Source organism: Hylobates moloch, unplaced genomic scaffold (genome assembly GCF_009828535.3).
Source record: "Hylobates moloch isolate HMO894 unplaced genomic scaffold, HMol_V3 SCAFFOLD_7, whole genome shotgun sequence".
Lineage (NCBI taxonomy): Eukaryota > Metazoa > Chordata > Mammalia > Primates > Hylobatidae > Hylobates > Hylobates moloch.
This window is the reverse complement of record NW_026652282.1, coordinates 57,621,967-57,646,570: the sequence shown is the minus strand read 5'-3', so window position 1 is coordinate 57,646,570 and position 24,604 is coordinate 57,621,967. Positions and strand designations below refer to the sequence as shown.

At 38.1% G+C, this 24,604-nt stretch overlaps 1 protein-coding gene across 2 annotated transcripts in view; it reads right to left on the bottom strand.

Moving 5' to 3' along the window:
- Positions 1–24,604, bottom strand: part of KIF4A (kinesin family member 4A) — a 130,513-nt gene that overhangs the window by 83,907 nt on the left and 22,002 nt on the right. For both annotated transcript variants that reach the window (XM_032757128.2, XM_032757129.2), the window contains exons 8-10: positions 7,367–7,483; positions 6,556–6,731; positions 3,204–3,265 (exon numbers count right to left, since the gene is read on the bottom strand). In XM_032757128.2, coding sequence (XP_032613019.1) covers positions 3,204–3,265; positions 6,556–6,731; positions 7,367–7,483 — 355 coding nt within the window. The remainder of the gene's footprint in view (positions 1–3,203; positions 3,266–6,555; positions 6,732–7,366; positions 7,484–24,604) is intronic.

The window sequence follows — 24,604 nt, the reverse complement described above, 5'->3', positions numbered from 1 at the left end:
GGAGTTATTGTTTAGTGGGTACAAAGTTTCAGTTCTGCAAGATGAAAACAATTTTGGAGGTGGATGGTGGTGATGGCTGCACAACATTGTGAATGAACTTAAAGCCATTGAATTGTACACTTAAAATAATTAAAATGGTAAATTTTATGTTATGTATATTTTACCACAATTTATTTTTAAAAAGAGGCCAAAGGACCAAAAAACCCAATAGAAAAATGAGAAAAGACATGGGCAATTCACCAGCAAAAGGGATAAAAGTGGCCCTTAAACATATGAAAAATGCTCAAATTCACCCATAATACAAGAAATACAAAGTAAAACAACACTGAGATAGCATTTCTCACCTATCAGACTGTCAAAAATTGAAAAAGTATGACAATACATTCCATTAGTGAGAGTGCGGGGAAACAGGCTTTCTCATACACTGCTGGTAGGAATGCAAACTGGTACATCTCTTCCGAAGGCGAATATGGCAATACCTTATAAAGGTAGAAATGTACTTACCTTCTGTCCCAGCAATCCCACTTCTAGAAATTCACCCTTAAGATAAACCTCTGACAATACAAAAATATATACACACAGGTTATTCACTGCAGCATGTTTTTAATTGCAAAACATTGGAAACAACCTAAATGTGCATACATAGGAAGGGGGGTGCATTGATATGTATGGCACATGTCCACAATAAAAGTACTATGCATCTGCAAAAAAGAATGTGGAAGACTTCTCGGAACTGGTAAGAAATGATTTCCAAGAAATACTGAACAAAGCAAAGCTACAAAGAGTATACAATCATTACATACAGTACCCAACCATTCATATGAGAAAAAAAGATGATATAATCAAATACACAGGTATCTGCTCATTTGTACAAAAGAAATACAAGAAGGCTAAACCAGAAACTAAAGAGATGGATTAAATACAGGGGTAGGGAGAATAATGGTAGAAAAGAGGTAGAAATAAGGGTGGGAAATAGGAATGGGAACAGAGTTGCAGGGATGGAGAGGGAATGACATTTACCTCACTGAGTATATCCTTTTTCCTTTTTGAAAAAAATTGTGGTACATGTATGCATTAAGTAGTTTCTCACCACCTACTCCCCTCAAACTTCCTACCCTTCTTAGTTGCCAATGTCAATTGTTCCACACTCTAGGTCCATGTGAACACATTATTTGGCTCCCACTTGTAAGTGAGAACATCCAGTATTTAACTTTCTAAGTCGTTACGATGTACATTATTCAGGTGATGGATACACTAAAAGCCCAGACTTCACCACTACACAACACATACATATAATAAAATTGCACTTATATACCATAAATTTATACAAATAGAAATTGGAAAATCATGGAAACATATAAACATAAAACTTAACATCTTAATCATCTTTAAGTGTGCTGTTCACTAGTGTTAAGTATATTCACATTGCTTGCTGTGAAACAGATCTCCAGAATGTTTTCATCTTGCAAAACTAAAATTCTATACCCATTAAACAACTTCCCTTTCCCACCTATCCCCGAGTCCCCAGTAACCACCATTCTACTTTGTTTCTATGAATTCAACTACTTTAGATACCTCACATAAGTAGAATCATACAGTATTTGTCTTTTTGTGACTGGCTTAGTTCACTTAGCATATCTTCAATGTCAACCCATGTTGTAGCAAGTGACAGGATTCCCTTCCTTTCTAAGGCTGAATGATATTCTGTTGCATGTATATACCACATTTTGTTTATCAGGTCATACATTGATAGACATTTGGGTTATTCTACCTCTTAACTATAGTGAATAGTGCCACTATGAACATGGTCGTGAAGACATCTCTTTGAGACCTTGCTTTCAATTATTTTGGATATATACACAGAAGTGGGATTGCTGGATCATATGGTAAGTCTAGTTTTAATTTTTTTAGGAACCTCCATGCTGTTTTCCATAGTAGTTACATCATTTTATAATCTCACCAACAGTGTACAAGGGTTCCAATTTCTCTATCTTCACATCCTTGCCAACACCTTTTATTTTCAGTTATTTATCTATTTATTTATTTAACAGTAGCCATCCTAATGGCCATGAGGTGATATCTCACTGGGGTTTTAATTTGCATTTCTCTGCTCTGAGTATATCTTTTTGTGTAACTCTGACTCTTAGATCCATTATGTTTCACATACCTAAAATATAAACAAACAAAAGTAACTAAGATTTAGGGGGAGAGTGCCTAAAAGGGAATACAAACAGTAACTGTGGGAAACATTATCTTGCTTAGATACTCTAAGCCTAAAGATAAAAAGAACTGTACATAAATGCTATAATCTATTTCATAGAAAGTGTTTCCCACAGGGATATAGGCTAACAATTCTGAAACTACTTTATGTGTATAGTAGAACTGGACAAGTAAATAAATAGATTGCAGATGAGAGCTGGGTTTCTTACTGTTGGAGAAAGAAGTTACAAATAAGGAAAAGGGGAAAATGAACCCTGTCACATTGGAATGGTATCAGAGGTGTCAGTATAAACTCATGGTTTGTAATATATATGCAGATAGATATATACAAAAATATAGATGAAAGCGTATGTGTACGTTACTACACATGTAGATATTTCTGAGCTCTACCTGCTCAGAGTGCTTAGAAGCAGTAAAACTCTGGTAACAATAAACACAGCTGGCACTAGCACCCAGATCTTGGTTTCTAAACACAATTTTCCATCGACAAAAAAAAAAGGAACTAGGGCTCCTTGGAGACATGGTTGATTCCAGAACTGGGGTAGGGAAAATACAAGATGAGTTTGGAACCTCTTGTAGAAATGATCAAAAACTTGAGAAGAGCCAACCTGAAGGAGCTCCTAATGGACAAAGCAGGAACAATTTGAGCAATAAAACAAGTAATAGTACTGGATGTTAACCCATAGAATAAAATAAATATCCATGAATCTATACAAATATAACTAAATGTCAAATAAACAAATGGGGAAGAAGAGACAGCTCTTCCTCACAATAGAATTCCAATTAATAAATTTCTGAGGCCAGAGCCCATGCTCTTTCTGTTACATTAGGCTGCTTCAAACATAACTAAGTCCTAAATAGTCAGCAAAATTGGTAAGATCCTTACCTTGACACCAAGTGCTAGCAGAAACCAGGGAAAAACTATTATTAGGAAAAATAGCCTCTACTAGAATACACAATTAAAATTAATCCATGACTCTTACTTTATAGATCCAGGTAGGGTACCTCCATGGGCTTGTAGCAACAAGACTTGTAGCTGTTGTACCTGGGAGAAGCAAAGAAAAATAATCAGCTAGTCACCAACCAAATGCTACTTATCCCTTGGCAGTAAAATTACCACAATTAGCAATAGAGTAATTTTACTAAATGTCTATGAAATCTAAGGCAGATAGCATATCTTAGATACTACCAAAGGCATCATACATAGCTGATGATCCAATGATAATGGGAAAATCAGCATTACATGAACAACTATTAAGTAGAAGATGAGTTGTCCATTTTATCTACATCTTAATGAGTTTTTACTGAGCACCTATTTTTCTTTTTTCTTTTCTTTTTGTTTTTTTGGAGACAGAGTCTTGCTCTGTCGCCCAGGCTGGAGTGTAGTGGCACTTCTGCCTCCCAGGTTCAAGTGATTCTCCTGCCTCAGCCTCCCAAGTAGCTGGGACTACAGGAGCCCGCCACCACACCCAGCTAATTTTTGTATTTTTTGTAGAGACAGGGTTTTACCATGTTGGCCAGCCTGGTCTTGAATTCCTGACCTCAGTTGATCCGCCTACCTCGTCCTCCCAAAGTGCGGGGCTTACACATGTAAGCCACTGCTCCTGGCCTTGAGTAGCTATTTTTCAAAATCAGTTTCAGCACTGGGCTAGACAATGTATGGACATATAAAAATAAAATATGACCCCTACTCTCAAGTTTACAATCTAGTTAGGAAAGATAAGCCTGAAGTCTAAAATAGTAGGAAATAATACAAGACAGAATAAGCAAATTAACAAAAACCTAAATAGTCAAAGGGAGGCTTCATGGAGATGGATCTTAAATCAGAGCACAAGTATAAGCATCCTCTCCCATTCCCTCCTATGACACAAGGGGAGCTATTCTGCCTCCCAAGACTGGTCTCCTTGCATGTGCTTTGGATTCCCACTCTTCTTGCCATCTTATGAATCTTACACTGTTATCCCTTCTCTCTTCTATATTTTCAATTTCTCCCTTTCTATAAGATCCTTCCTATTAAGATTAAAACATGTTCAAGTCTCTCTCATCTTAAACAAAACAAAAGCATCCTCCCCAACCCCACTTCCTATCTCTCTTGCCCTATTTTTCTTTTTTTCACAAAGTTTGAGAGAATAATACACCAATTGCCTCCATTTCCTTTCGCTCGCCACTCGGTTGCTCCTCAACGTACTCCAATATGACTGCCTACATCATTCCAATGAACTAACTTGCCCAAGTTACAAACGAGTTGCATGTCACCAAATCCAGTGAGCATTTTCCAGTCTTCATTTTACTTGACTGACTGATTGGTAGCATTTGGCTTACAAGATGCATTTTCCTGCTTTTCCTTCTATTCTTCTAACTGATCTTCTAAGTCTCTTTCTTGGTTCATCTTTGCTCCACTTGTCCTTTAAATGGTAAAGTCCCCCAAAGCTCAGTAGGAGTTTTCTTACTTACATTCTCCTTATATTCTCTTCTGAATGTCTCATCTCTACCTCTGGTTTCTATTACCTGAAACTGGTGACTTCCAAATTTACCTCAAGCACAGATCTTTCTGAACTTTAGACTATTATATTCAACTATCTACCTGATATTTCCACTTAGGTCTGCTATCCTCAAACCTGGTCCTTTTCCAGTGTAACCCAGGTCAGTGAATATCCAGTTCCACATGCCAGAAATCTGGGTGTCATTCCTTTATCTAATTCATTGGTTACTTCTTTCTATCACCACTGCCAGCACTCTAAGTCTAAGCCATCATTATCTCTCGCTTAGACTACTGCAGTACCTTCTTAAATGGTCTCCATGAATCTAGTCTTGCTCTACTGTAATCCATTTCTATACAGCAGCCAGGCCATTGTTTAAAAATGTAAATTATCAGATTACTACCTGGCTTAAAATCCTTTTTAACATTGTCCATGAGTCCTGGATCAGTCCTCTGCTTTCCCTCTAGCCTCATCCTGGAATACAGGCACATCTCAGTTTATTGTGCTTCACTTTACTGCACCTCACAGATATTGTGTTTTTTTACAAATTGAAGATCTGTGGCAACCCTGCATTAAGCAAGGCTATTGGCACCATTTTTCCAACAGCATATGCTCATTTCATGTCTCTGTGTCAACACTTTTTTAGCAATAAAGTATTTTTAAATTAAGGTATGTACATTGTTTTAAGACATAATGGTATTGCACATTTAATAGACTACAGTATAGTGTAAATATAACTTTCTATGCACTGGAAAACAAAAAAAAATTGTGTGACTCACTTTATTGCAATATTTGCTTTATTGTGGTGGTCTGGAACCAAGCCCGCAACATCCCTAAGGTAAGCCTGTACTCTTTCCTTGCTTTCTACACTCTAGCCACACTGGCATTCTTTGAGTTCTTCAAATGCACTATAGTTCTGTCCTATCTCAGACCCTTCCAACACTTGCTATATGCCAAGTACTGTTCTAAGTGCTTTACATGTATTAACTCATTTAACCCTCACAAAAACCCTAAGAAGAAGGTATTATTATTATTTCTACTGTACAGATAGGGATACCAAGGCACGGAGAACTTGCCCAAGGTACACAGCCAGTGAGTTATAGAGCTAAGATTTTAACATGGGCGGGCTAATTGCAGTGTCAGTGCTCCTGGCCACTATACAGCTGTCCCTATGTATATGCAGGGGATTGGTTCCAGGACCCTGTGCGTATACAAAAATGTACACGCATAGTCCAGTCCTGCAGTCAGCCCCGCAGAATCCACATGTATAAAAAGTCTACAAATGGGTTTCTCAACCTGCAAGTACTGTATTTTTGATCTGTGTTTTGTTGGACCAAACTCCTATTGTTCGAGAATCAACTGTACTTTGCTACCTATGTTTCTTCTCTCTAGAACTCTCTTCTTTGTTTTGCACAGTGATTTATTTTCCTTCTTCTAGTCATGCCCACTTCTAATCTATTTTCTCTATACTTGCTAGAGTGATCTCCCCAAAACACACATTTCATCATATCACCCTCCTACTTAAAACTCTTCAATGGCTCTTCATAGCTTTCAGGTTGAATTCCAAATTCTTTAACAAGTCATACAAGGAACTTCAGAATTTAGCCCCTGTCTACACCTCTCATCTCATCTCTCACTGCTCACTTCTTCTTTATCAGTAAACTTTCCAACGCTACCCCCAATCTTAAATGGACAGCAAACATGTTAATAGGAGTTATTTTAAGAGGTCCCCGAACAAACATAATGCCTAACCAACATCTCTAAACTTCTGATAGAGAAGAAACTGAAAACAGAAGCTCTATCATTCCGCTCACATACTTGTAATTTTTCCCATCAAATTTTAAGTCCCTTATACCTGTTGCTTTAGATGATTAAGTTCAGCTGTCTGGGGATCAATATTAACAATAGGTTTGTTCTTGATTTTTCTTGCTCTGTCAGCATAGCGAAGGGTATTTAATGTTTCCTCTAGATTGGAGTCAGCAGGACTCACACAGGCTATCATAAGAGTATGGCTATTACCTCCTAGAGAATCTGAAAAAGAACAATAAAGAATAACTAAAGGAAATGAAATCAAACAAGTAGGATATAAGCAAAGCCGTCCATTCGGGTTGGTGACTTAAAATTCAGAGCTGTAAGAAAAAGTTCTTAGTGTTTTTTATATTGAAACAATAGGAAATGTATAGATATCTAAGATTTCTGATGTGATATACATTTAAATCCTATTGCATGTGTCCCCTTTCTCAAAAGGGATTGTGATTTCAGCAGTTAATCAGGTTAAAACAACTGGGGCCTGGCCTAAGTAAGTTAGGAGCCACTAGTGGAATTAAACATTCTTAGGATGCCCCCTCTAGGTGGATTTTAACTCTCCAGGGAATTCTGCTTAGCTGCACTAATAATTAAAGAAACAGTAACCAAATTCATTTTCAGGTGTAAAGTACAAAGCACAGTTGGTGCACTACAGATTTCTTGGCTCTCAATGTCATATATGAAGATATTTTTCCATTATCTTAGAAACCTGCTTGCCAACAGCACTCTCTCGTATTTATCAATTAGACAACTGTGTATGTCATGGTCCAAATAGCTAGCTTTTTACCTGTTTCATCTTTGCTTTCTCAGCACTATCATTTTGAGTTACTCTCTTATTTTTGGAGGCACTTTGGGCTTACCTTGAAGCAGTCGAGTCAACTTGGAATCTCTGTAGGGCACAAAGCCACCCTTTTTGTCATCTCCAAGAGCACTGATTACATTTCCCAAGCATAGGAGGCCTCGGTTAATATTAATACCTAATAGCAGGAAATGAAATTTAAATTGCTTGGTAGTGCATCCAACATATACCTATGTTTCTTCTGAGAAAGAGAAAAGAAATAAAGACCCCATAAAAATATTGAGTCATCAATCTTGAGAAAACTTCTTAATCTTGTTCACTTTTTGGAGTGCCTCTTTTAAGTAAAGGACAAAGGTCCAAATGTTGGATATGTATGACTGAGTCCACTGGCACTTCTTGCCCTTTCCCATGGAAACAAAGCAGATAGATAAATAACTATCACCATGACAACCATCTGTATAGTTATTTACTTTTTATATCCATTATGATAATCTTTAAATTAATGCTGTGAAATTGAACAGGGTTTTTTTTTTTACCATATTATCGTCATTATTTTTATTATCATTCTCATTTTACAGATAAAGAAAGAAGCTCAGAGGTTAAATGACCTGCCTAAGGTCAAACAGCTAGTAAATGGTAGGCCTGAGATTCTATCTCAAGATTTTAGTCAAGTCCTATGCTCTTTTCATTATACCATACTGAAATACCTTTCCTACTGTAGCTTTAAAAAAGATGAAGATTATTTTCCACTTTGGTTAATTCTGAGGTTTACTTCTTAAACACTGTAATAACCTCTGAAGTCCTGCTAAAGCAATTAACTTCCTATTATTAGGCTTACTGTGGAAAAGCTATATAGTATAATGGTTAAGTGCATAGTTGGTGTCAAATAGACAGGTTACAATCCTGGCTCTGTCACTGACTAGTTATATGATCTTGGGTTAAGTTCGTTTATAAAATGAGGCAAATCTACCTACCTTATTGGGTTGTGGTAGGGAATTATTTAAGATACTATATATGAAGCAAAGTTAAATGATAAATAAATCATGCTATAGTTTAAATGTTTGCATCTCCTCCAAAATTCATGTTTGAAACTTAGCCCCCAATGCAATAGTATTAGGAGGCAGGACGTTTAGGAGATCATTAGGCCATGAAATCTCTACCTTCACGGATGGGATTGGTGCCTGATAAGAGGACTGGAGAGAATTAGCTAGTTGCTTTTGCCCTTCTGCCCCTTCTGCCATGTGGGGACACACCGTTTATCCCTTTTCCTCATCTGCCATGTGAGGCTGCCAGGATGTCTGTCCTCACCAGTCATTGATTCTACTGGCACCATGACCCTGGACTTCTCAGTCTCCAGAACTGTGAGAAATAAATTTATATTGTTTCTAAATTACCCAGTCTAAGGTATTTTGTTATAGCAGCACAAATGGTATCATTATTGTTAGCTCTACTCTACCTTTTATATAGCCATCCTTTGAACTCCCTTATAACATGAAACAATTATATTTATGAGATCCCGAACTTAAAATTCCTGACTGCATCCTACTATCCTTCCATTTCTTTGGATCCTGTTCTTCACCCTTTTTTTGGACTACCAATTTACTGACACTTTCTAATACTGTCAGTAGATCAGCCTCTTCTGGACCTTCAACTCTTACTCTGACCCCTATGGTTGATAATTTCAATTACGTTTTCCTAAGAACTCACTGGACATATGATCTTCTACCATTCTCACCATGTCAATTCTCAACCATAGGTTAAACCAACTGTGTGTGTGTATATTTATTTGTAGGCTGCAATACTGAAGAAACAGCATAACCAAACAGATGAGATCCACTATAAACATGCTACCTAACCTTAGCTGAACCCTTGGTCAATTCATCATCTTTTCTTCCTCATTCCTACTTTACTAACCTTCTAATCTAACTAATCTAATTCACCATGGCAGCTATTATACAGACTCATCATTTTTAAGAATATAAACCTATCTTCACTTTCTACTGGTAGATGATTTCACTAAATACTTTATAGAGATGAAAGTTATTCACAAGAGCTCCCCAACCTCCCCTCTCCTCACCTCACATTCATTCTTTTGCTATTACTTATTCCTTCATCCTTCCCCTTGTTTCAGAGGAAATAGCTGCCTTTGTTTTCAAGGTCCTGCCTTCTGCCTCTGTTTCTGTTCCCTCTATTTCCTCTGGGACCCTGATCCTTTATCTTCTCCCTCTCTCTTAGATCTTCCACTTATTTTTTTCCTTCACTAATTCCTTCTTTTCAGCCTATACCCACGCTCAAATCTCCCTAATCTAAAACAAAAATAATTTTCTCAATTATCCCTTTGTTTTCCTCTTATTACCAACTGGAATGGGTACCGCTTATCCTCTCCAGGATGTGAAGGAAAGCCTGCTGAGATTTATCAAACCTGCCTGCTAATACCTGTACTAAATCCTATGTTAGTCCATTCCTGTCTTTTCCTTCTCTTTTTAGCCAAACAAAACATTGTGCTATTTTATTGGCCCATATCCCAACTAGATGTAAAGGAGAGACTGCTGAGGTTTTTCAAAGCTGCTGAGCAAAACTTCCATCTATAGTTTCATATAGGAGCAAAACAAAATTCCAGACGAACCCTGAGAAGAATCTATGGCAATGATCCAAGCAAGAACCATAGACTTCAGGATAAAGTGGGTGTTTTTTTTTTTCTTCTTCTTCAAATGAGAGTTGGGGCTCAAGAATAGAAAGGAGCTAAGAGACATGAATGTTTTTCTTGAAATAAATCACCACAAAACAGGATTTGATTTCCTGTTGTTAAGACATTAAAATGATAAATTATTCCCAAAGATGGAATATATATCACGAAGATGGGGAAGAACATATTTGCAGAGACTTAAAAGTTCTGATTAAGGACAGCTATGAAGAAAAATGAAGTAGTTTTCTCCATAAGAATGAGAACGGATCAAGTAAGGAGAGTCAAAAATGCTACTCAATACCTTTGGGTGTTTGTTCACTATGGCAACAAATAAATAATAAAGGAGAGATTTTTAACTTTAAAAGAGAAATATAACTTCACAGCTATCATGGAGGCACATTACAATGGGTTTTACAGCTGGAATAGAAAAGCATATTTGTAAGAAAAAAGAAAAATGAGGTAGGAGAGAAATGTAGATCTATATGCAGTGGTTCTCAACTGGGGGCAATTCTGCTTCGTAGGGGACATCTGGCAATATCTGGAGACATTCTGGTTGTCATAACTTAGGAATGGGGTATGTGTGCTACTGGCGTCCATCGGGTAAAGGCCAAAGATGTTGTAAAACATCCTACAATGCATAGGACAGCCTCCTTCCCCGTAAACAATTATTTGATCCAAAATATTAACGGTGCCACAGCTGGGAAACCCTGCTCTACGTGTGAAGAAGATATGTATGGGCCTAAAGCAGGTAGCATGGCTGAGTAAATTAGGGTGAAAAACAGAAGTATGGTATGATAGATGGTCTGCCTAGTCAAAGAGAAAGGGAATGATTGTTACTGAAATGGATCACAAAACATATAGAGGCAACCAGTGATAGGGGATAGAGTAGGAAAGGCACTTGATTAGGAGAGAGAGAATCTTAGTTAAAATTCTGCCTCTGCCATTTACCAATGTGTATAATATTGAACTAGCCACTGAAACTTTCTTTTATCCATAAAACAGGGACAATACCGATCTTACCTAATGGGACCGGGATAAAAATCAAATGTGATTTGTAAAGGGCTATCTATATTTATTATTAATGGAGTAGAAAAACTTGGATAATCTACAAGGACACAGAGCCATAAGAATGACATAATGGACTTTGGGAACTCAGGCCAGGGGGAGGTTTGATGGGGGTGAGAGAAAAAAGACTACATACTGGGTACAGTATACACTCCTCAGGTGACAGGCACACTACAATCTCAGAAATCACCACTAAAGAACTTATCTATGTAACCAAAAACCACCTCTACCCTGAAACTATTGAAATTAAAAAAAATTATAATAATGGCCAGGCATGGTGGCTCATGCCTGTAATCCCAGCACTTTGGGGGCTGAAACGGGTGGATTGCTTGAGCCCAGGAGTTCTAGACCAGTGTGGGCAACGTGGCAAAATCCTACCTCTACCTAAAATACAAAAATTAGCTGGGCGTGGTGGTGGGCACCTGTAGTCCCAGCTACTCAGGAAGCTGAGGTGGGAGAATTTCTTGAGCCTAGGAGGTCAAGGCTGCAGTGAGACAAGATTGTGCCACTGCACTCCAGCTTGGGTGACAGAATGAGACTTTGTCTTAAGAAAAAAGCAAAGAAATTGTGATCATAAACATACCTATAATATTCTTATGGCTTTAATGTTGACTTAATGTTATACATTTGAACTTATAAATTTACATGAATTTAAAATGTTTTTTAATCTATTTCAAATGTTAGAATTTGTTGTAAGGTTTTATTTTTAAAAAAGATCCTATGCTTTTAAAAGAAGGCAGATTAAAATCTGTTGTAGACAATGGGAAACAAAAGGTTTTAAAGAGGATGGAAACATGACCAACTTCGGATTTTATAAGTATTACTTTGTCCAGGAGTTCACAACTAGCCTGGGCAACACTGCAAAACCCTGTCTCTACAGAAAATACAAAAATTTGCTGGGGACAGTGGCATACACTTGCAGTTCCAGTTACTCGGGAGGCTGAGGTGCGAGGATGGCTTCAGCCCAGGAGGTTGAGGCTGCAGTGAGCCGTGATCACACCACTGCACTCCAGCCTAGGCAACAGAGTGAGACCCTGTCTCAAGAAAAATAAATATAAGTATTACTTTGTTAGTCATTTGGAAGGTGGACTTGGGAGTAAAAAACTAGTGTTTAAAAAACCCTTTACCATTCTTTTTTTTTTCAAGTGATTTTATTTACTAGAATGCATAATTTTTAAAATGTCCAAATAAAAAGTTTAAAACCTTGAAAAAAAGAAAGAAACTATTTAGAAGGTTATTTTAATGGTTCAGATGACAGATCTCTGAGAACTGCAGCAGTGGAAAAGGAATGAAGGATGTAGAAGTCAGAAGTACTTAAGACATAAACATGACATGACTAAGCTAACTTCTGGATGTGAAAGGTGAGAGAAGAGAATGTGTGAAGTTGCATACTAATATTCCAGGAATAAAGTACATATTTATTCTTCTAGCCAGACAACAGTTATAGAATACCTATTGTGTTAAGGCACAGTGCAGGGCACAGGTAGCAGGAAAATAAGAAATGGTCTCTGCTTTTAAGGAACTCAAAGTCTGATGGGGGAAACAGATAATTAAATAATTACAAGAAAAGAAAGAACACTATGACATAGCGGTAACTTTATCTTGATGAGGCTTTGGGTTACAGCCTTTTGGGTAAATGCATTTGTCAAAACCCAGCTAATATACATTTAAAATTTGTGCTTTTCATTGTACATCTTATATTAAGAATATAAATATTGGTCGGGCATGGTGGCTCATGCCTGTAATCCCAGGACTCTGGGAGGCCGAGGCGGATCACCTGAGGTCAGGAGTTCAAAACAGCCTGGTCAACATGGTGGGACGCTGTCTCTACTAAAAATACAAAAATTAGCCGGGCGTGGTGGTGCACATAAGAAGTCCCAACTACTTGGGAGGCTGAGGCAGGAGAATCGCCTGAACCCGGTAGGTGGAGGTTGCAGTGAGTCAAGATTGCGCCACTGCACTCCAGCCTGGGCGACAAAGCAAGACTCGGTCTCAAAAAATAAATAAATAAATAAATAAATAAATAAATATTAAATGCCAGTTAATGATATGCAAGCTGAAGTAGTTAGGAGGAAGTATATTAATTTGTGCAATTTACTTAAAAACGTGTTTTTACAATGAACGCAGACTGACAAATGGATAGATGGACAGATATGTGATAAAGTAAATATAATAAAATGTTAATTTTACTATAGGTATAGGAGTATTGTAAAATCTTTCAACTTGAAGTAACTTTGAAAATTTTTATGAATAAATGTTAGAAAAAACCCACTATGTGAGCATGAATTTATGGAAAGATCTTGACCAAGAGCAGAGGTTTCATAGGTGGGTAACATCTGAATTGTGAATTGAAATATTAGTAGGAGTTGCCAGGTAGCCCAAAAGGGAGAAAGAACTCAGGCATTCCGTGAGGACCTATGGCATGTCAGGCGCTATGCCGGGGCCTAGGGATTCAAAGATGAATATGACCCAGTTCTTGCCTTTGATTGGCTTGCTGTCTACTGGGAGAGTCAGGCAGGTAAGGAGATGACTATAATACACGGTTGGGGCAGCGTTAGTGTAGAAGAGAGGTAAGCACTAGATGAGGGGTACCTAATCCGCATTGGGGGGATTGAAGTGGTCAAAGTTGCTTTAAGGGGATGAGATTGGGACTGAGTGCAAAATTGAATGAGCCACATAAAGACACAGGGAAGACGGAAGACACTTCCGACAGAGGGAGCAGAATGTACAAAGACACAGAGATGAGAGAGTACGAGACACACTTAATATGGCTAAGCAGATTGCAAAGAAAGAATGGGGAGAGGAAAAGCTAGCCAGGGAGGGAAGGCTAGAGCAAAAGGGCTGTAAGGAAGCAGCATGGTGCAAACTGAGGAGCTCTGGAAGAGCTCTTAGCAGGGAGATACAGTTTAGGAAGAATACTCTGGCTGCTGATTGGTTAATGGCTTGAAAGCATACCTAACTGAAGACAGGGAGACCAGTTCTTGCTATAATCAGAAAAATGATGAGGGCCTGACATAAGATAGTGGTAGTAGGGTTAGAGAAAAGAGAGTGAAGTGAAAGATGAAAAGTTAGGACTGACAGGTCTCAGTGACTGATGAGATTGGGGAAAGGAGCCAGATTAAAAAAAAAAAAAAAGAGTATAGAACAATGCCCTGGTTTCTGTCTTGGGTGACTGGGTGGATGTTGATATTATTCACTGCAGGTGATGGAGGGACCGGTTTAAAGCAACAGGGAGCCAGGCACGGTGGCTCACGCCTGTCATCCCAGCACTTTGGGAGGCCGATGTGGGTGGATCACGAGGTCAGGAGATCGAGACCATCCTGGCTAACACAGTGAAACCCCATCTCTACTAAAAATACAAAAAATTAGCCGGGCGTGGTGGTGGGCGCCTGTAGTCTCAGCTACTCGGGAGGCTGAGGCAGGAGAATGGTGTGAATCCAGGAGGCAGAGCTTGCAATGAGCTGAGATTGCGCCACTGCACTCCAGCCTGGATGACAGAATGAGACTCCGTCTCAAAAAATAAATAAATAAATAAAATAAAAAATAAAATAAAATAAAATAAAATAAAAAACAGCAACAGGGAGGAATGAGGGGCTCAGTTTTAGACATGTGGAATGGGAGATACATGTGGGACATCCATGAGACTCCCCACAGTCAACTATATTTACATACTTAAATATGACACATGAGATAGGGGCTCGAGATAGAGGTTTAGGATTGGCAGCATACAGGTAGGAATTATAAGCATCTAAGTGGGTGAAACCACTTTGCGGGGGTGGGGGGAGGGTGACAGGGTGATGGGCATGAACAATGTGAAGAGAAAAAAAATCCCAGGACAAAGCCTGGGTTATGTTTCAGATAGAGGTGAGTGGAAGAGGAGAAGCCTGTGAAAGAGTCTTCAGAAAAGTGAGAGGAAAATCAGGAGAGGGTAGCATCACAGAGTCAAGAGGAATGAGACTGTCCAGAAGAAGGGGCAGGATGTCAGACCTGCAGAATTACCAAGTCAGAGGACTGCAAAGAGCCTAACAGATTCAGTTGTTCAGGTCATGGGCTGACTTCAAAAGGGATAGTTTCAATGGGAGGAAGATGGAGGGGTGACAAAAATGCAGAATGAAAGGAAAAGGGAGGAGAGCAGTAGTAAGAGGAGGATGAAAGATTTTGTTTATTTTAAGTTGGGGAAACATTAGTATGCTTCTATGCTGAGGGCAGAAAGTCAGCTGAGAGGGAGAAGTTAAAACAGGAGAAGCAGGAGTACTTGACAACCATGGTTCTGAGGCAGTGGGGAGAAAATCCAGCAGAAAACACACAGGAGTAATGGCACAGAGATCTGAAACAACAGAACTGTTTGGAAAAACAATGAGTAGACTGCTATGGCTGGAACCTTGTAGTTTGTGGGAAAATGGTGGGAGATGAAGCTAGAAATACAGAGGCACCAGAAAATGACAATGTAGTCCTGTGGTACTAGAGAAATTTCAGAGGAGAAAAAAATACATTAGAAGGTAACATGATTAAAAAAGGCAATGTCGAAAACCCCAACACTTAAGTTGAGCCTTAAAACGTGGCTATGTTGTAGATGGTTTGATTGCGTGTTGGGGGGCACACATTACATTCTGGGAGAAGAGGAGATGGCTGTGATGAAAGTGTGCAAAGACCAGAATTAGCTGGGCATGTTGTGGGGACCAGACAGCTGGCGTGGAGTGTGGGTAGGGAAGCTGTGAAAGATGGTCGAGGAGGTAGGCTTGGGACCAGGGTATAAAGGGTCTGGAAGACTTGGCTATGTTTTTTAGACTTCATCTTGTAAGCAGCTACTTCAAAGTTCCATTCAGGTGAGATGCCATGTAAAAGATGGTATTTTTAAAGCTACATATGTAATTCATTTATTTATGTACTTTTATTGATACACAATATTTGTACATATTTATGGGATACAGGTGATATTTTGTTACATGCGTAGAAATTGTAATGATCAAGTCAGGGTATTTAGGGCATCCATCACCTTGAGTACTTATAATTTCTATGTGTTGGGAACATTTCAATTCCTCTCTTCTAGTTATTTTGAAATGTACAATACAATGCTGTTCACTCATCACCCTACTCTGCTATCAAACGTTAGAACTTATTCCATCTAACTGTATGTTTATACCCATTAATCAACCTCTCTCTTCTTCTCCTCGGCCTCCACCCCCACACCCTTCTTGGCCTCTGGTAACTATCATTCTACTCTCTATGTCCATGATACCCTCGTTTTTAGCTCCCACATATGAATGAGAATATGCAATATTTGTCTTTTTGTGCCTGGCTTATTTCACTTAACATAATGGCCTCCACATCCATCTATGTTGTTGCAAATGACAGGATTTCATTCTTTTTCATGGCCCAATAGTATTCCACTGTGTATATATGCCACATTTTCTTCATCCAGTCATCTGTTGAACACTTAGGTTGATTCCAAATTTTTGCTATTGTGAATAATGCTGCAATAAACATGGGGGTACAGGTATCCCTTTGATCAAAGGGTATTTTAAGATTAACCTAGCTATGCTATTTAGAATAGAATGCCTTCTAGGAGTCAAAAAGTTAGAAGGCTATAGTTCAGATGTGCAGGTGAGGGCATGGACTTTGTAGAGGTGGCAGGAACAGACTGGAAGTGTGTGCATCTCTACCATGGTGCTAAGGAAGAACTAACAGCAGGTAATGGGTACTCATTCCTAATTGGGGAGATCATGTTGGGTGCAATTAGATTAATGGATCAGCAAGAAGAAAAAGCAGAAGAGATTGAAAAGTAACAGTTTGAGCTGGGAAAAGGACTAGGACAGTGAGGCTTTACAAGCCAAATTAAGAGTTTCAAAAATAGTATTTTCAAGTGTTAATGCCACAGAGAGGTTGGGTAAGATGGGCACTGAAAAAAAAAATTAGTTCTGGTAATTAAGATATCCCTGGATATCTCTTACATAGTGGTTTTGGCAAGGTGGGTAAAGACAGACTGCTGAGAGAGTGAATGAGGTTGCAGGATACAAAATCAATATTAAAGAATAAATTTTAATTTCCACACGCAAAAAACAAAGAAAATATAATTTTTAGATTCTATTTATGTTGGTTACATGGGTTTGTTCAGTTAGTGGAAATGCAGCAAGCTATACATTTATGGTAGGTCTACTCTTCTATTTGCACATTATACTTCAATAAAAAGTTTTAAAAATATCACTTGCAATACTGTCAAAATACAAGTTACCTAAGAATAGAACAAAAGATGTATAAGACTTCTACAGGGAAAAACACTCAGATTTAATTTTGATTTAATAGAATACTCAGAAACAGACTAAGGGATATTTGGGCACTTAATATATGAAAGAAATGGCACTGCTTATCAGTAGGGAAAGAATGGACTTTTTAATAAGCAGTGCTAGGACAAATGGGTATTTATATGGAAAAGCAAAACTGGACCCTGCATCATACCATGTATTAAAAAAAAACAGTTCTAGGTGGATTAAAGGCTTAAGTATGAAAGGCAAAACTGTAAAGCCTTTATTAGATAATATAGAAAAAATATCGTTAAGATCTTGGGGTACTAAACGATTTCTTTCTTTCTTTTTTTTTTTTTTGAGAAGGAGTCTCGCTCTGTTGCCCAGGCTGGAGTGCAGTGGTGCAATCCCGGTTCAATGCAACCTCCGCCTCCCGGGTTCAAGTGATTCTCCTGCCTCAGCCTCCCGAGTAGCTGGGACTACAGGCGCCCGCCACCACACCCAACTAATTTCTGTATTTTTAGTAGAGACGGGGTTTCACCGTGTTAGCCAGGATGGTCTCCATCTCCTGACCTCGTGATCCGCCTGCCTCGCCCTCCCAAAGTGCTGGGATTACAGGCGTGAGCCACCACACCCGGCCTAAAGGATTTCTTAAGACACAAAATTAAAAAGAAAGTGAAAACACAAGCCAGAGAGGAGGGAGAAGATATGTGCAAAACATACAGGGTGGGGAGATTTGCAATAAATATAACTGACCAATAACTAGAATCTATAGTATATTAAGAATTACTTTTAATCAGTAAGAAAAAGACATTTAATAGAAAAATGAGCAAGACGTGAACAGGCATTTTACTGAAAATACACGTGGTCGATAAACATATGAAAAGGTGATCAACCCCATTAGTAATTGAGGAAATGAAAATTAAAACCATAATGAAGTATCACTCCACATCTACTATATTGGCAAAAATTTAAAATTCTCACAAAACAGTAGATACAGAGCAATTAGGACTCTCATACATTGAAACAAACTTTGAAAGATAGTTTGGTATATATGTACCCTATAACCCAGTGATACTACTTCTAGGTACGTATCCTAGAAAATTCTTATACATATGCATTGGGATACACAAACAAGAAGGTTCATATGGGCGTTGTTGACAATAGCCAAAAACTGGAAAAAAATGGAATATCCATCAAAAGTAGAAAGAATAGTGGTACAGTCAAATGATAGATTACTACACAAAAATGAAAAGAAATGAACTACAGCTGTATGTAATGTAGATGAATCTCTCAAATATCATTTTAAATGGAAGAATGAAGGCACAACAGATTATATACAGTATAATTCCACTTACATAAAGCTTAAAAGTAGACAAAACTATATTATGCTATTTGGAGATATATACGCAGGTGGCATTGCTATCAAGAAAGCAAGGGGAGGCCGGGCATGGTGGCTTATGCCGGTAATCCCAGCACTTTGGGAGGCCGAGGCGGGCAGATCACCTGAGGTCAGGAGTTCAAGACCAGCCTGGTCAACATGGTAAAACCCCATCTCTACTAAAAATAGAAAAATTAGCCGGACGTGGTGGCACACGCCTGTAAACCCAGCTACTTGGGAGGCTGAGGCAGGAGAATCGCTTGAACCCAGGAGGCAGAGGTTGCAGTGACCCAGCATCACGCCACTGCACTCCAGCCTGGGCGATGGAGTGAGACTCCATCTTAAAAAAAAAAAAGAAAGAAAAGAAAAGAAAGCAAGCAAGGGGGGCCAGGTGTGGTGGCTCACGCCTGTAATTCCAACACTTCAGGAGGCTAAGGCAGGAGGATTGCTTGAGCCCAGGAATTAAAGACCAGCCTGGGCAACATAAGGAGATCCCAAATCTAGAAAAAAATTAAAAATTAGCTGGGAATTGTGGCATGTGCCTGTGGTCCCAGCTACTCAGGAGGCTAAGGAGGGAGGATTGGTTGAGTCCAGGAAGTTGAGGCTGTAGTGAGCTGTGATTATGCCACTGCACTCCAGCCTGGGCAACAGAGCGAGACCCTGTCTCAAAAAAAAAAAAAAAAAAAAAAAGGGCAAGGGAATTGACATCACAAAAGTCAGAAGAATGGATACCTGGAGAGAGAAGGAAGGGGATCATGATCTCGGAGGGGTATGCATGGGTGCTGGAAGTGTTTTGTTTTCAACCTGAGTGGTAGTTATATAGATGCTTACTTTATAATCATTTATTAAACTAGATACATGACATAACTTATGCAATGTTCTGTATGTAGGCTATGTCTCACCAAGGAAGTGAAACTAAGAGTTAATCGCATGTATTGCTAGGCAGTGTAAGCTTTTTTGAGAAGCTTGAGTCTAAAGGGAAGGAGATAGGACAGTAGTTACAGGAGGATTCAGGATTAAAGGAATTTAGGTATGTATATTCACCAAAATACCTGTACAAGAATATTCATAGCATTATTCAAAGCAACTCCAAACTGGAAATTACCCAAATGCCCATCCAACAGTAGAGAGGATAAACTGTGGGACATTCATCAGTGGAATACTAGATAGTAATGAAAAATAAACTACAACTACATGCAATACTATGCATGAACCTCACAAGCATAATGTTGAGTTAGGGTTATCAGATTTGGCAAAAGAAAAAAAATATAGAACATCCAGTTAAATCTGAATTTCAGATAGATGATGAATCATTTCTAATATAGGTATATTCCATACAAAATGATGTCATTTATCTGAAATTCAAATTTATCTAGGCATCTTGTGTTTTCTCTGGAGATCTTACATTGAGTGAAAGAAGTCAGACATGAAGGAGTCCATACTACAAAACTAATCTAGGACTAAAAGTCTGGACAGTGGTTACTCTTTGGGGAAGACAGTGACTAGAAGAGAGCACAAGTGGCACTTCTGGGATGCTTAGAATATTGTTTCTTCACCTGGGTGCTATTTATATGTATGTATTTCACATTGTGAACATTCATTGAACTGTATAATGATGACTTGATATCATTATTTATATTACATAATATGTATGTAATACACATATACGTATATGCAATATACATATATGCATATGTATATGTAATATATATTTATGTGTAATATGTATATTATACTTCAATTGAATAATCTACCTATTATCCATCTGTAATCTATTTATAATCTATCTGGCAGTGGCCTAAATATGTTTTATATTCAAAATCACAACAAAAAGTAGGGATAAACTTAACAGAAAACGTACAGCACTCACACTGACTAAAGAGAGAGAAATACTTTGAATAGGTAATTTAGTCAGGAATATAAATGGCCTATAAATATAAAGGTATGTTCAACTTCACTAATAACTACAGAAATGAAAATGACACACCATTTTTCACTTATCAAATTGGTAATAATACTTAGTAGAGAATTTAGGAAAATGAATAATCTCATCATTCCTTCATGGGAGTTTGGTAGCATCTATTTTTAAAAGGTACATGAATTTTGGGAAGATAGTAAGTTGAAAATATTCCAAATCGCCTCTATTTCCAAACCTGATTCATTGACTGTTCTTGAGCCAAGTAGGTGCTGGGGCCAGCCAACAAAGTAGGTTGCAGGATGGGTCTGAGACCTGAGAGTAAGGGGTGATGTAGCATTTTTCATCTCTGGAACAGAGGAAAGCCCTGGGCTAAGAATGTGGTGTAGCAGAGCCAAAGTGCAAGGATGGAAACATGGTCCGTGGTAAAGGCTTGGCCCATACCACTCTGAACTCCTAGGGGGAAAGTCAATACTGCTTATGTGAGTGTGCCAGGTTTCCCCATCTGAAAATGCTAAGAAAACAATGAGATGAGTTGGGTCTTCTCTACCTTGAGACTAAGAAAGCACAAGGAAACAAGAGTACAGAGAGGCCTCCTCCTGATTCCTCCTCATGGGTTTGACAAGCTGACTGGCAATACGCCTGCTAGCTCATGGGCAGAAACCACTGTGCTTTTCCCACTCACTGGGCTGCTATGACTTCAGATACTCCAGCACTAGACTTTAGCCCCAGAGAGCAGACCAAGGAAAATAACAGTACACCTAAAGGGACCCAGAAGCCAAAAAGAACATGCAGAACACTTAGAACAGGACTTTAATGAATAGAGTTGCTGAATGAAACAGACAATTTGCACTTAAAAAAGACTTTAGAACTAAAAGAATTAAATACCATTTACCAACACCAATAGCAATTATCATTCCAAATAATAAAACATTAAAACCATTCTGATTTAAATCAGAAACTAGATTCCCCTGAGGAAAGCAACTTTACTAGTCCAGGGTATATCTGCTGATATTTTTCTCATTGCTAATAAACATAAGAGAATTGAATAAAGGAATAAATATTGGCAGAGATAACTTTCTTCTTACTGATACAATTTGATACCAAGAAAACTCAAGGCTCTAGTTAACAAAACCTGTTAGAACAGAGCTATATTATCAAGATGAATTGATCTCAAGAACATAATGTTGAGAGAAAAAAAATCAGTTTCAGAAGACACATATACCATGAAACCCCTACGTTAAGTTTAGAAACATGCAAAATGTCACTACATATCATTAAAGGATATAAGAATAAAGAAATTAATGGAAAGGATAAACACCACATTTAGAATGGTGGCTAAATTCACCTCTTAGTTTGATACAACCTGTCCTAATTCCTTACCACTTGACCGACACTGCTCTGACAAAGATCACCCAAAACCTCAATGGACAAATCTATTTACCTCTTCTCAGTAATCACACTGAAGCATATGACACAGGTGACAGTCCTTTTTGTTTATAAAAACTCTTACCTTGGTTATCTAGATACTATGATCCTCCAGTGTCTCTTCAGCTTCTCTTATTGACTCATTTACCCTCGGCCCTTAAACATGAGTGCGCCTCGCTCATATTTAGTATTTATTAATATTATTTAATATTTACTAGTGGCTCTTTGATTGTCTAGTCTTTCTCTGCACAACTCTCCTACCCATGGATTCCAAATATTTATCTCTAGCCCAGATGTTGCTTCTAAGCTCTTGTCCTGACTTTCCTATTTCTTCCTGGATTTTTCTAATATGTACTCCAAATGTGACATGTCCAAAATCTTTCCATCTGCTGTCTGCTTCCTATATACCTATCTCCTGTTTTCTCACTAGCTTCCCTTCAACTCTTGGCATCTGCCACTTGATGTAGGACTCAACTATGATTCTGTCATAAACTTCTTTGCCTCACGAGTCAAATCTGACACTTGGGTACATCTCCTTTCCCCCAATCCGCAGTAATGCAACATACAACAATATTCTGCCGGGCCATATCCACCTTCTGAAAATATTCCAGAGGGGTTAGCAACTTTCTTAGTTCTTGATAAGTAGAAAATGATTCCCTCTAACAGTGGAGGACTTGCCTTTGACAATAGCAGTTTGGTAGCCAAAGAAAAGTTAATTCCACTGGTATAAGCCATATCCCTAAAAGTTTCTTCCACCCTCGAAATCTACCTCAAATGTTGACAAGCACCTTAGCAAGCTCATAGGGATCTTAGTTCGGCTGAGATTGTATATAAATATCAGTAGAGCCCCTATATTCCTCATTAGCCACACTCAGAGCAAGTAAAAACACAGATGATGGAATTGGTAATTATGAAGAGACTACTATTTACTAAGAATTGCATTGTTTTACGAATATGAGTTCACTTAATTCCTACAACTCTATTGGAGAATATATTCAAACCCTATTTTACAAATGAGGAAATGGAAGCTCTGAAGCTAAGATGGGCAACCCAGAATGTGTATGTAAAACCCTCTAACGCAATTGAGTAAAATTCCTTTAGAGCCCCTAAAAGTCTTTGAAGAGGCTGCCAAGTGGGAAAGCCACCAACTTCCAGTGAATCCATCACTGGTGGATCAGAAACCACAAAATCCTTGAGAGACTGAAAGCAGATGAATCAGACCAACATAAGAAAAAATATGCAGGAGAGAACTGATGTAAAAAGTTGGCAGCAACTGCAGGAGTACTACAGACTTGAAGGTAGTGGATTCAGAAAACAGGAGGAAGCCCTGGGACAATGGTCAAGGTGTCTGGTTGTGGTACTGGAGCAGGAGCAGGACCATAGACTAGTAGTCAGTGATATGACAGAAATAAGTCCAAACACACACACAAATATAGAGCATAAAACTACCTGTTAAAAGAGAACATCATCCCTAAGCAGTTTAATAAAAGAAAAAAAAAAGAGAGAGCATCAGATTGGCTATAAATGAATGGATAAATTAATTAATGAAGTCAAGCTACATAGTTTCTGTAAGATAGGGATGGAAAACATAGCAGGTAAGGGCTAACAAAGAGAAAGCAGGTGAAGAAATACTAATTAGACAAAATAGATATAATCCTCTAAGAAGACATATGTCATGACATTTTATGCAGTTGGCAACATAGCTTCAAAGCATAAAATATATAAACCAAGAAATACAAGGAGAAATGGACAAATTCTTGGTTATACTGTGAGAAAATAACATATTAAGCAAATAACAAAAAAGAACAAGAGGATCTGAGTAATACAAGTAACAAGCTCATCTAATAGGTATATATAGAACTATATACCCAAGAGAAAATACACTCTTTTAAAATATAAACAGAATATTAATAAAGACCAAATAAGTATAGGCCAAATTTCAAAAAACACAAATCACATACATTTGTTGAACATAATGCAATACATTAGAAATTGACAATAAAAGCAAAGACAGAAGCACCTTCTAAATAACTCTTAGGTTTGAGAGAAAATGAAAGAGTAAATATCCTATTTAGAAATGAACAGTAAGAGTACTATTTCTCAAAATTATAAGATTAGATTGAAGTGGTACTTAGAGGAGATGTATAGCTTTAAATATATCTTTTTAGATAAGAACAACTGAAAATAAATGAGACATAGCTATATATGTGCAAATAAAAGAAAAAAAATTGATCTTGAATATGATTAAGCCTCTAGATCTAATTACCAATTTATAGGAAATAGAGAATAAAAGTGAAACTTGTGAAACTATATAGGCATGCAATTGGCAAAATTCACACCATGGGAAATTCTACAAGACAACTTGATTTCTTCAATAAACAAATTCCAGGGACTTGATGGGTAAGGAGAGATGGAGGAGGTACCTATAGATTAAAGGACATTTAGGCCTTGGCTGGGTGCAGTGGCTCGTGCCTGTAATCCCAGCACTTTGGGAGGCTGAGGTGGGTGGATCACCTGAGATCAGGAGTTCAAGATCAGCCTGGCCAACATGGTGAAACCCCATCTCTACTAAAAATACAAAA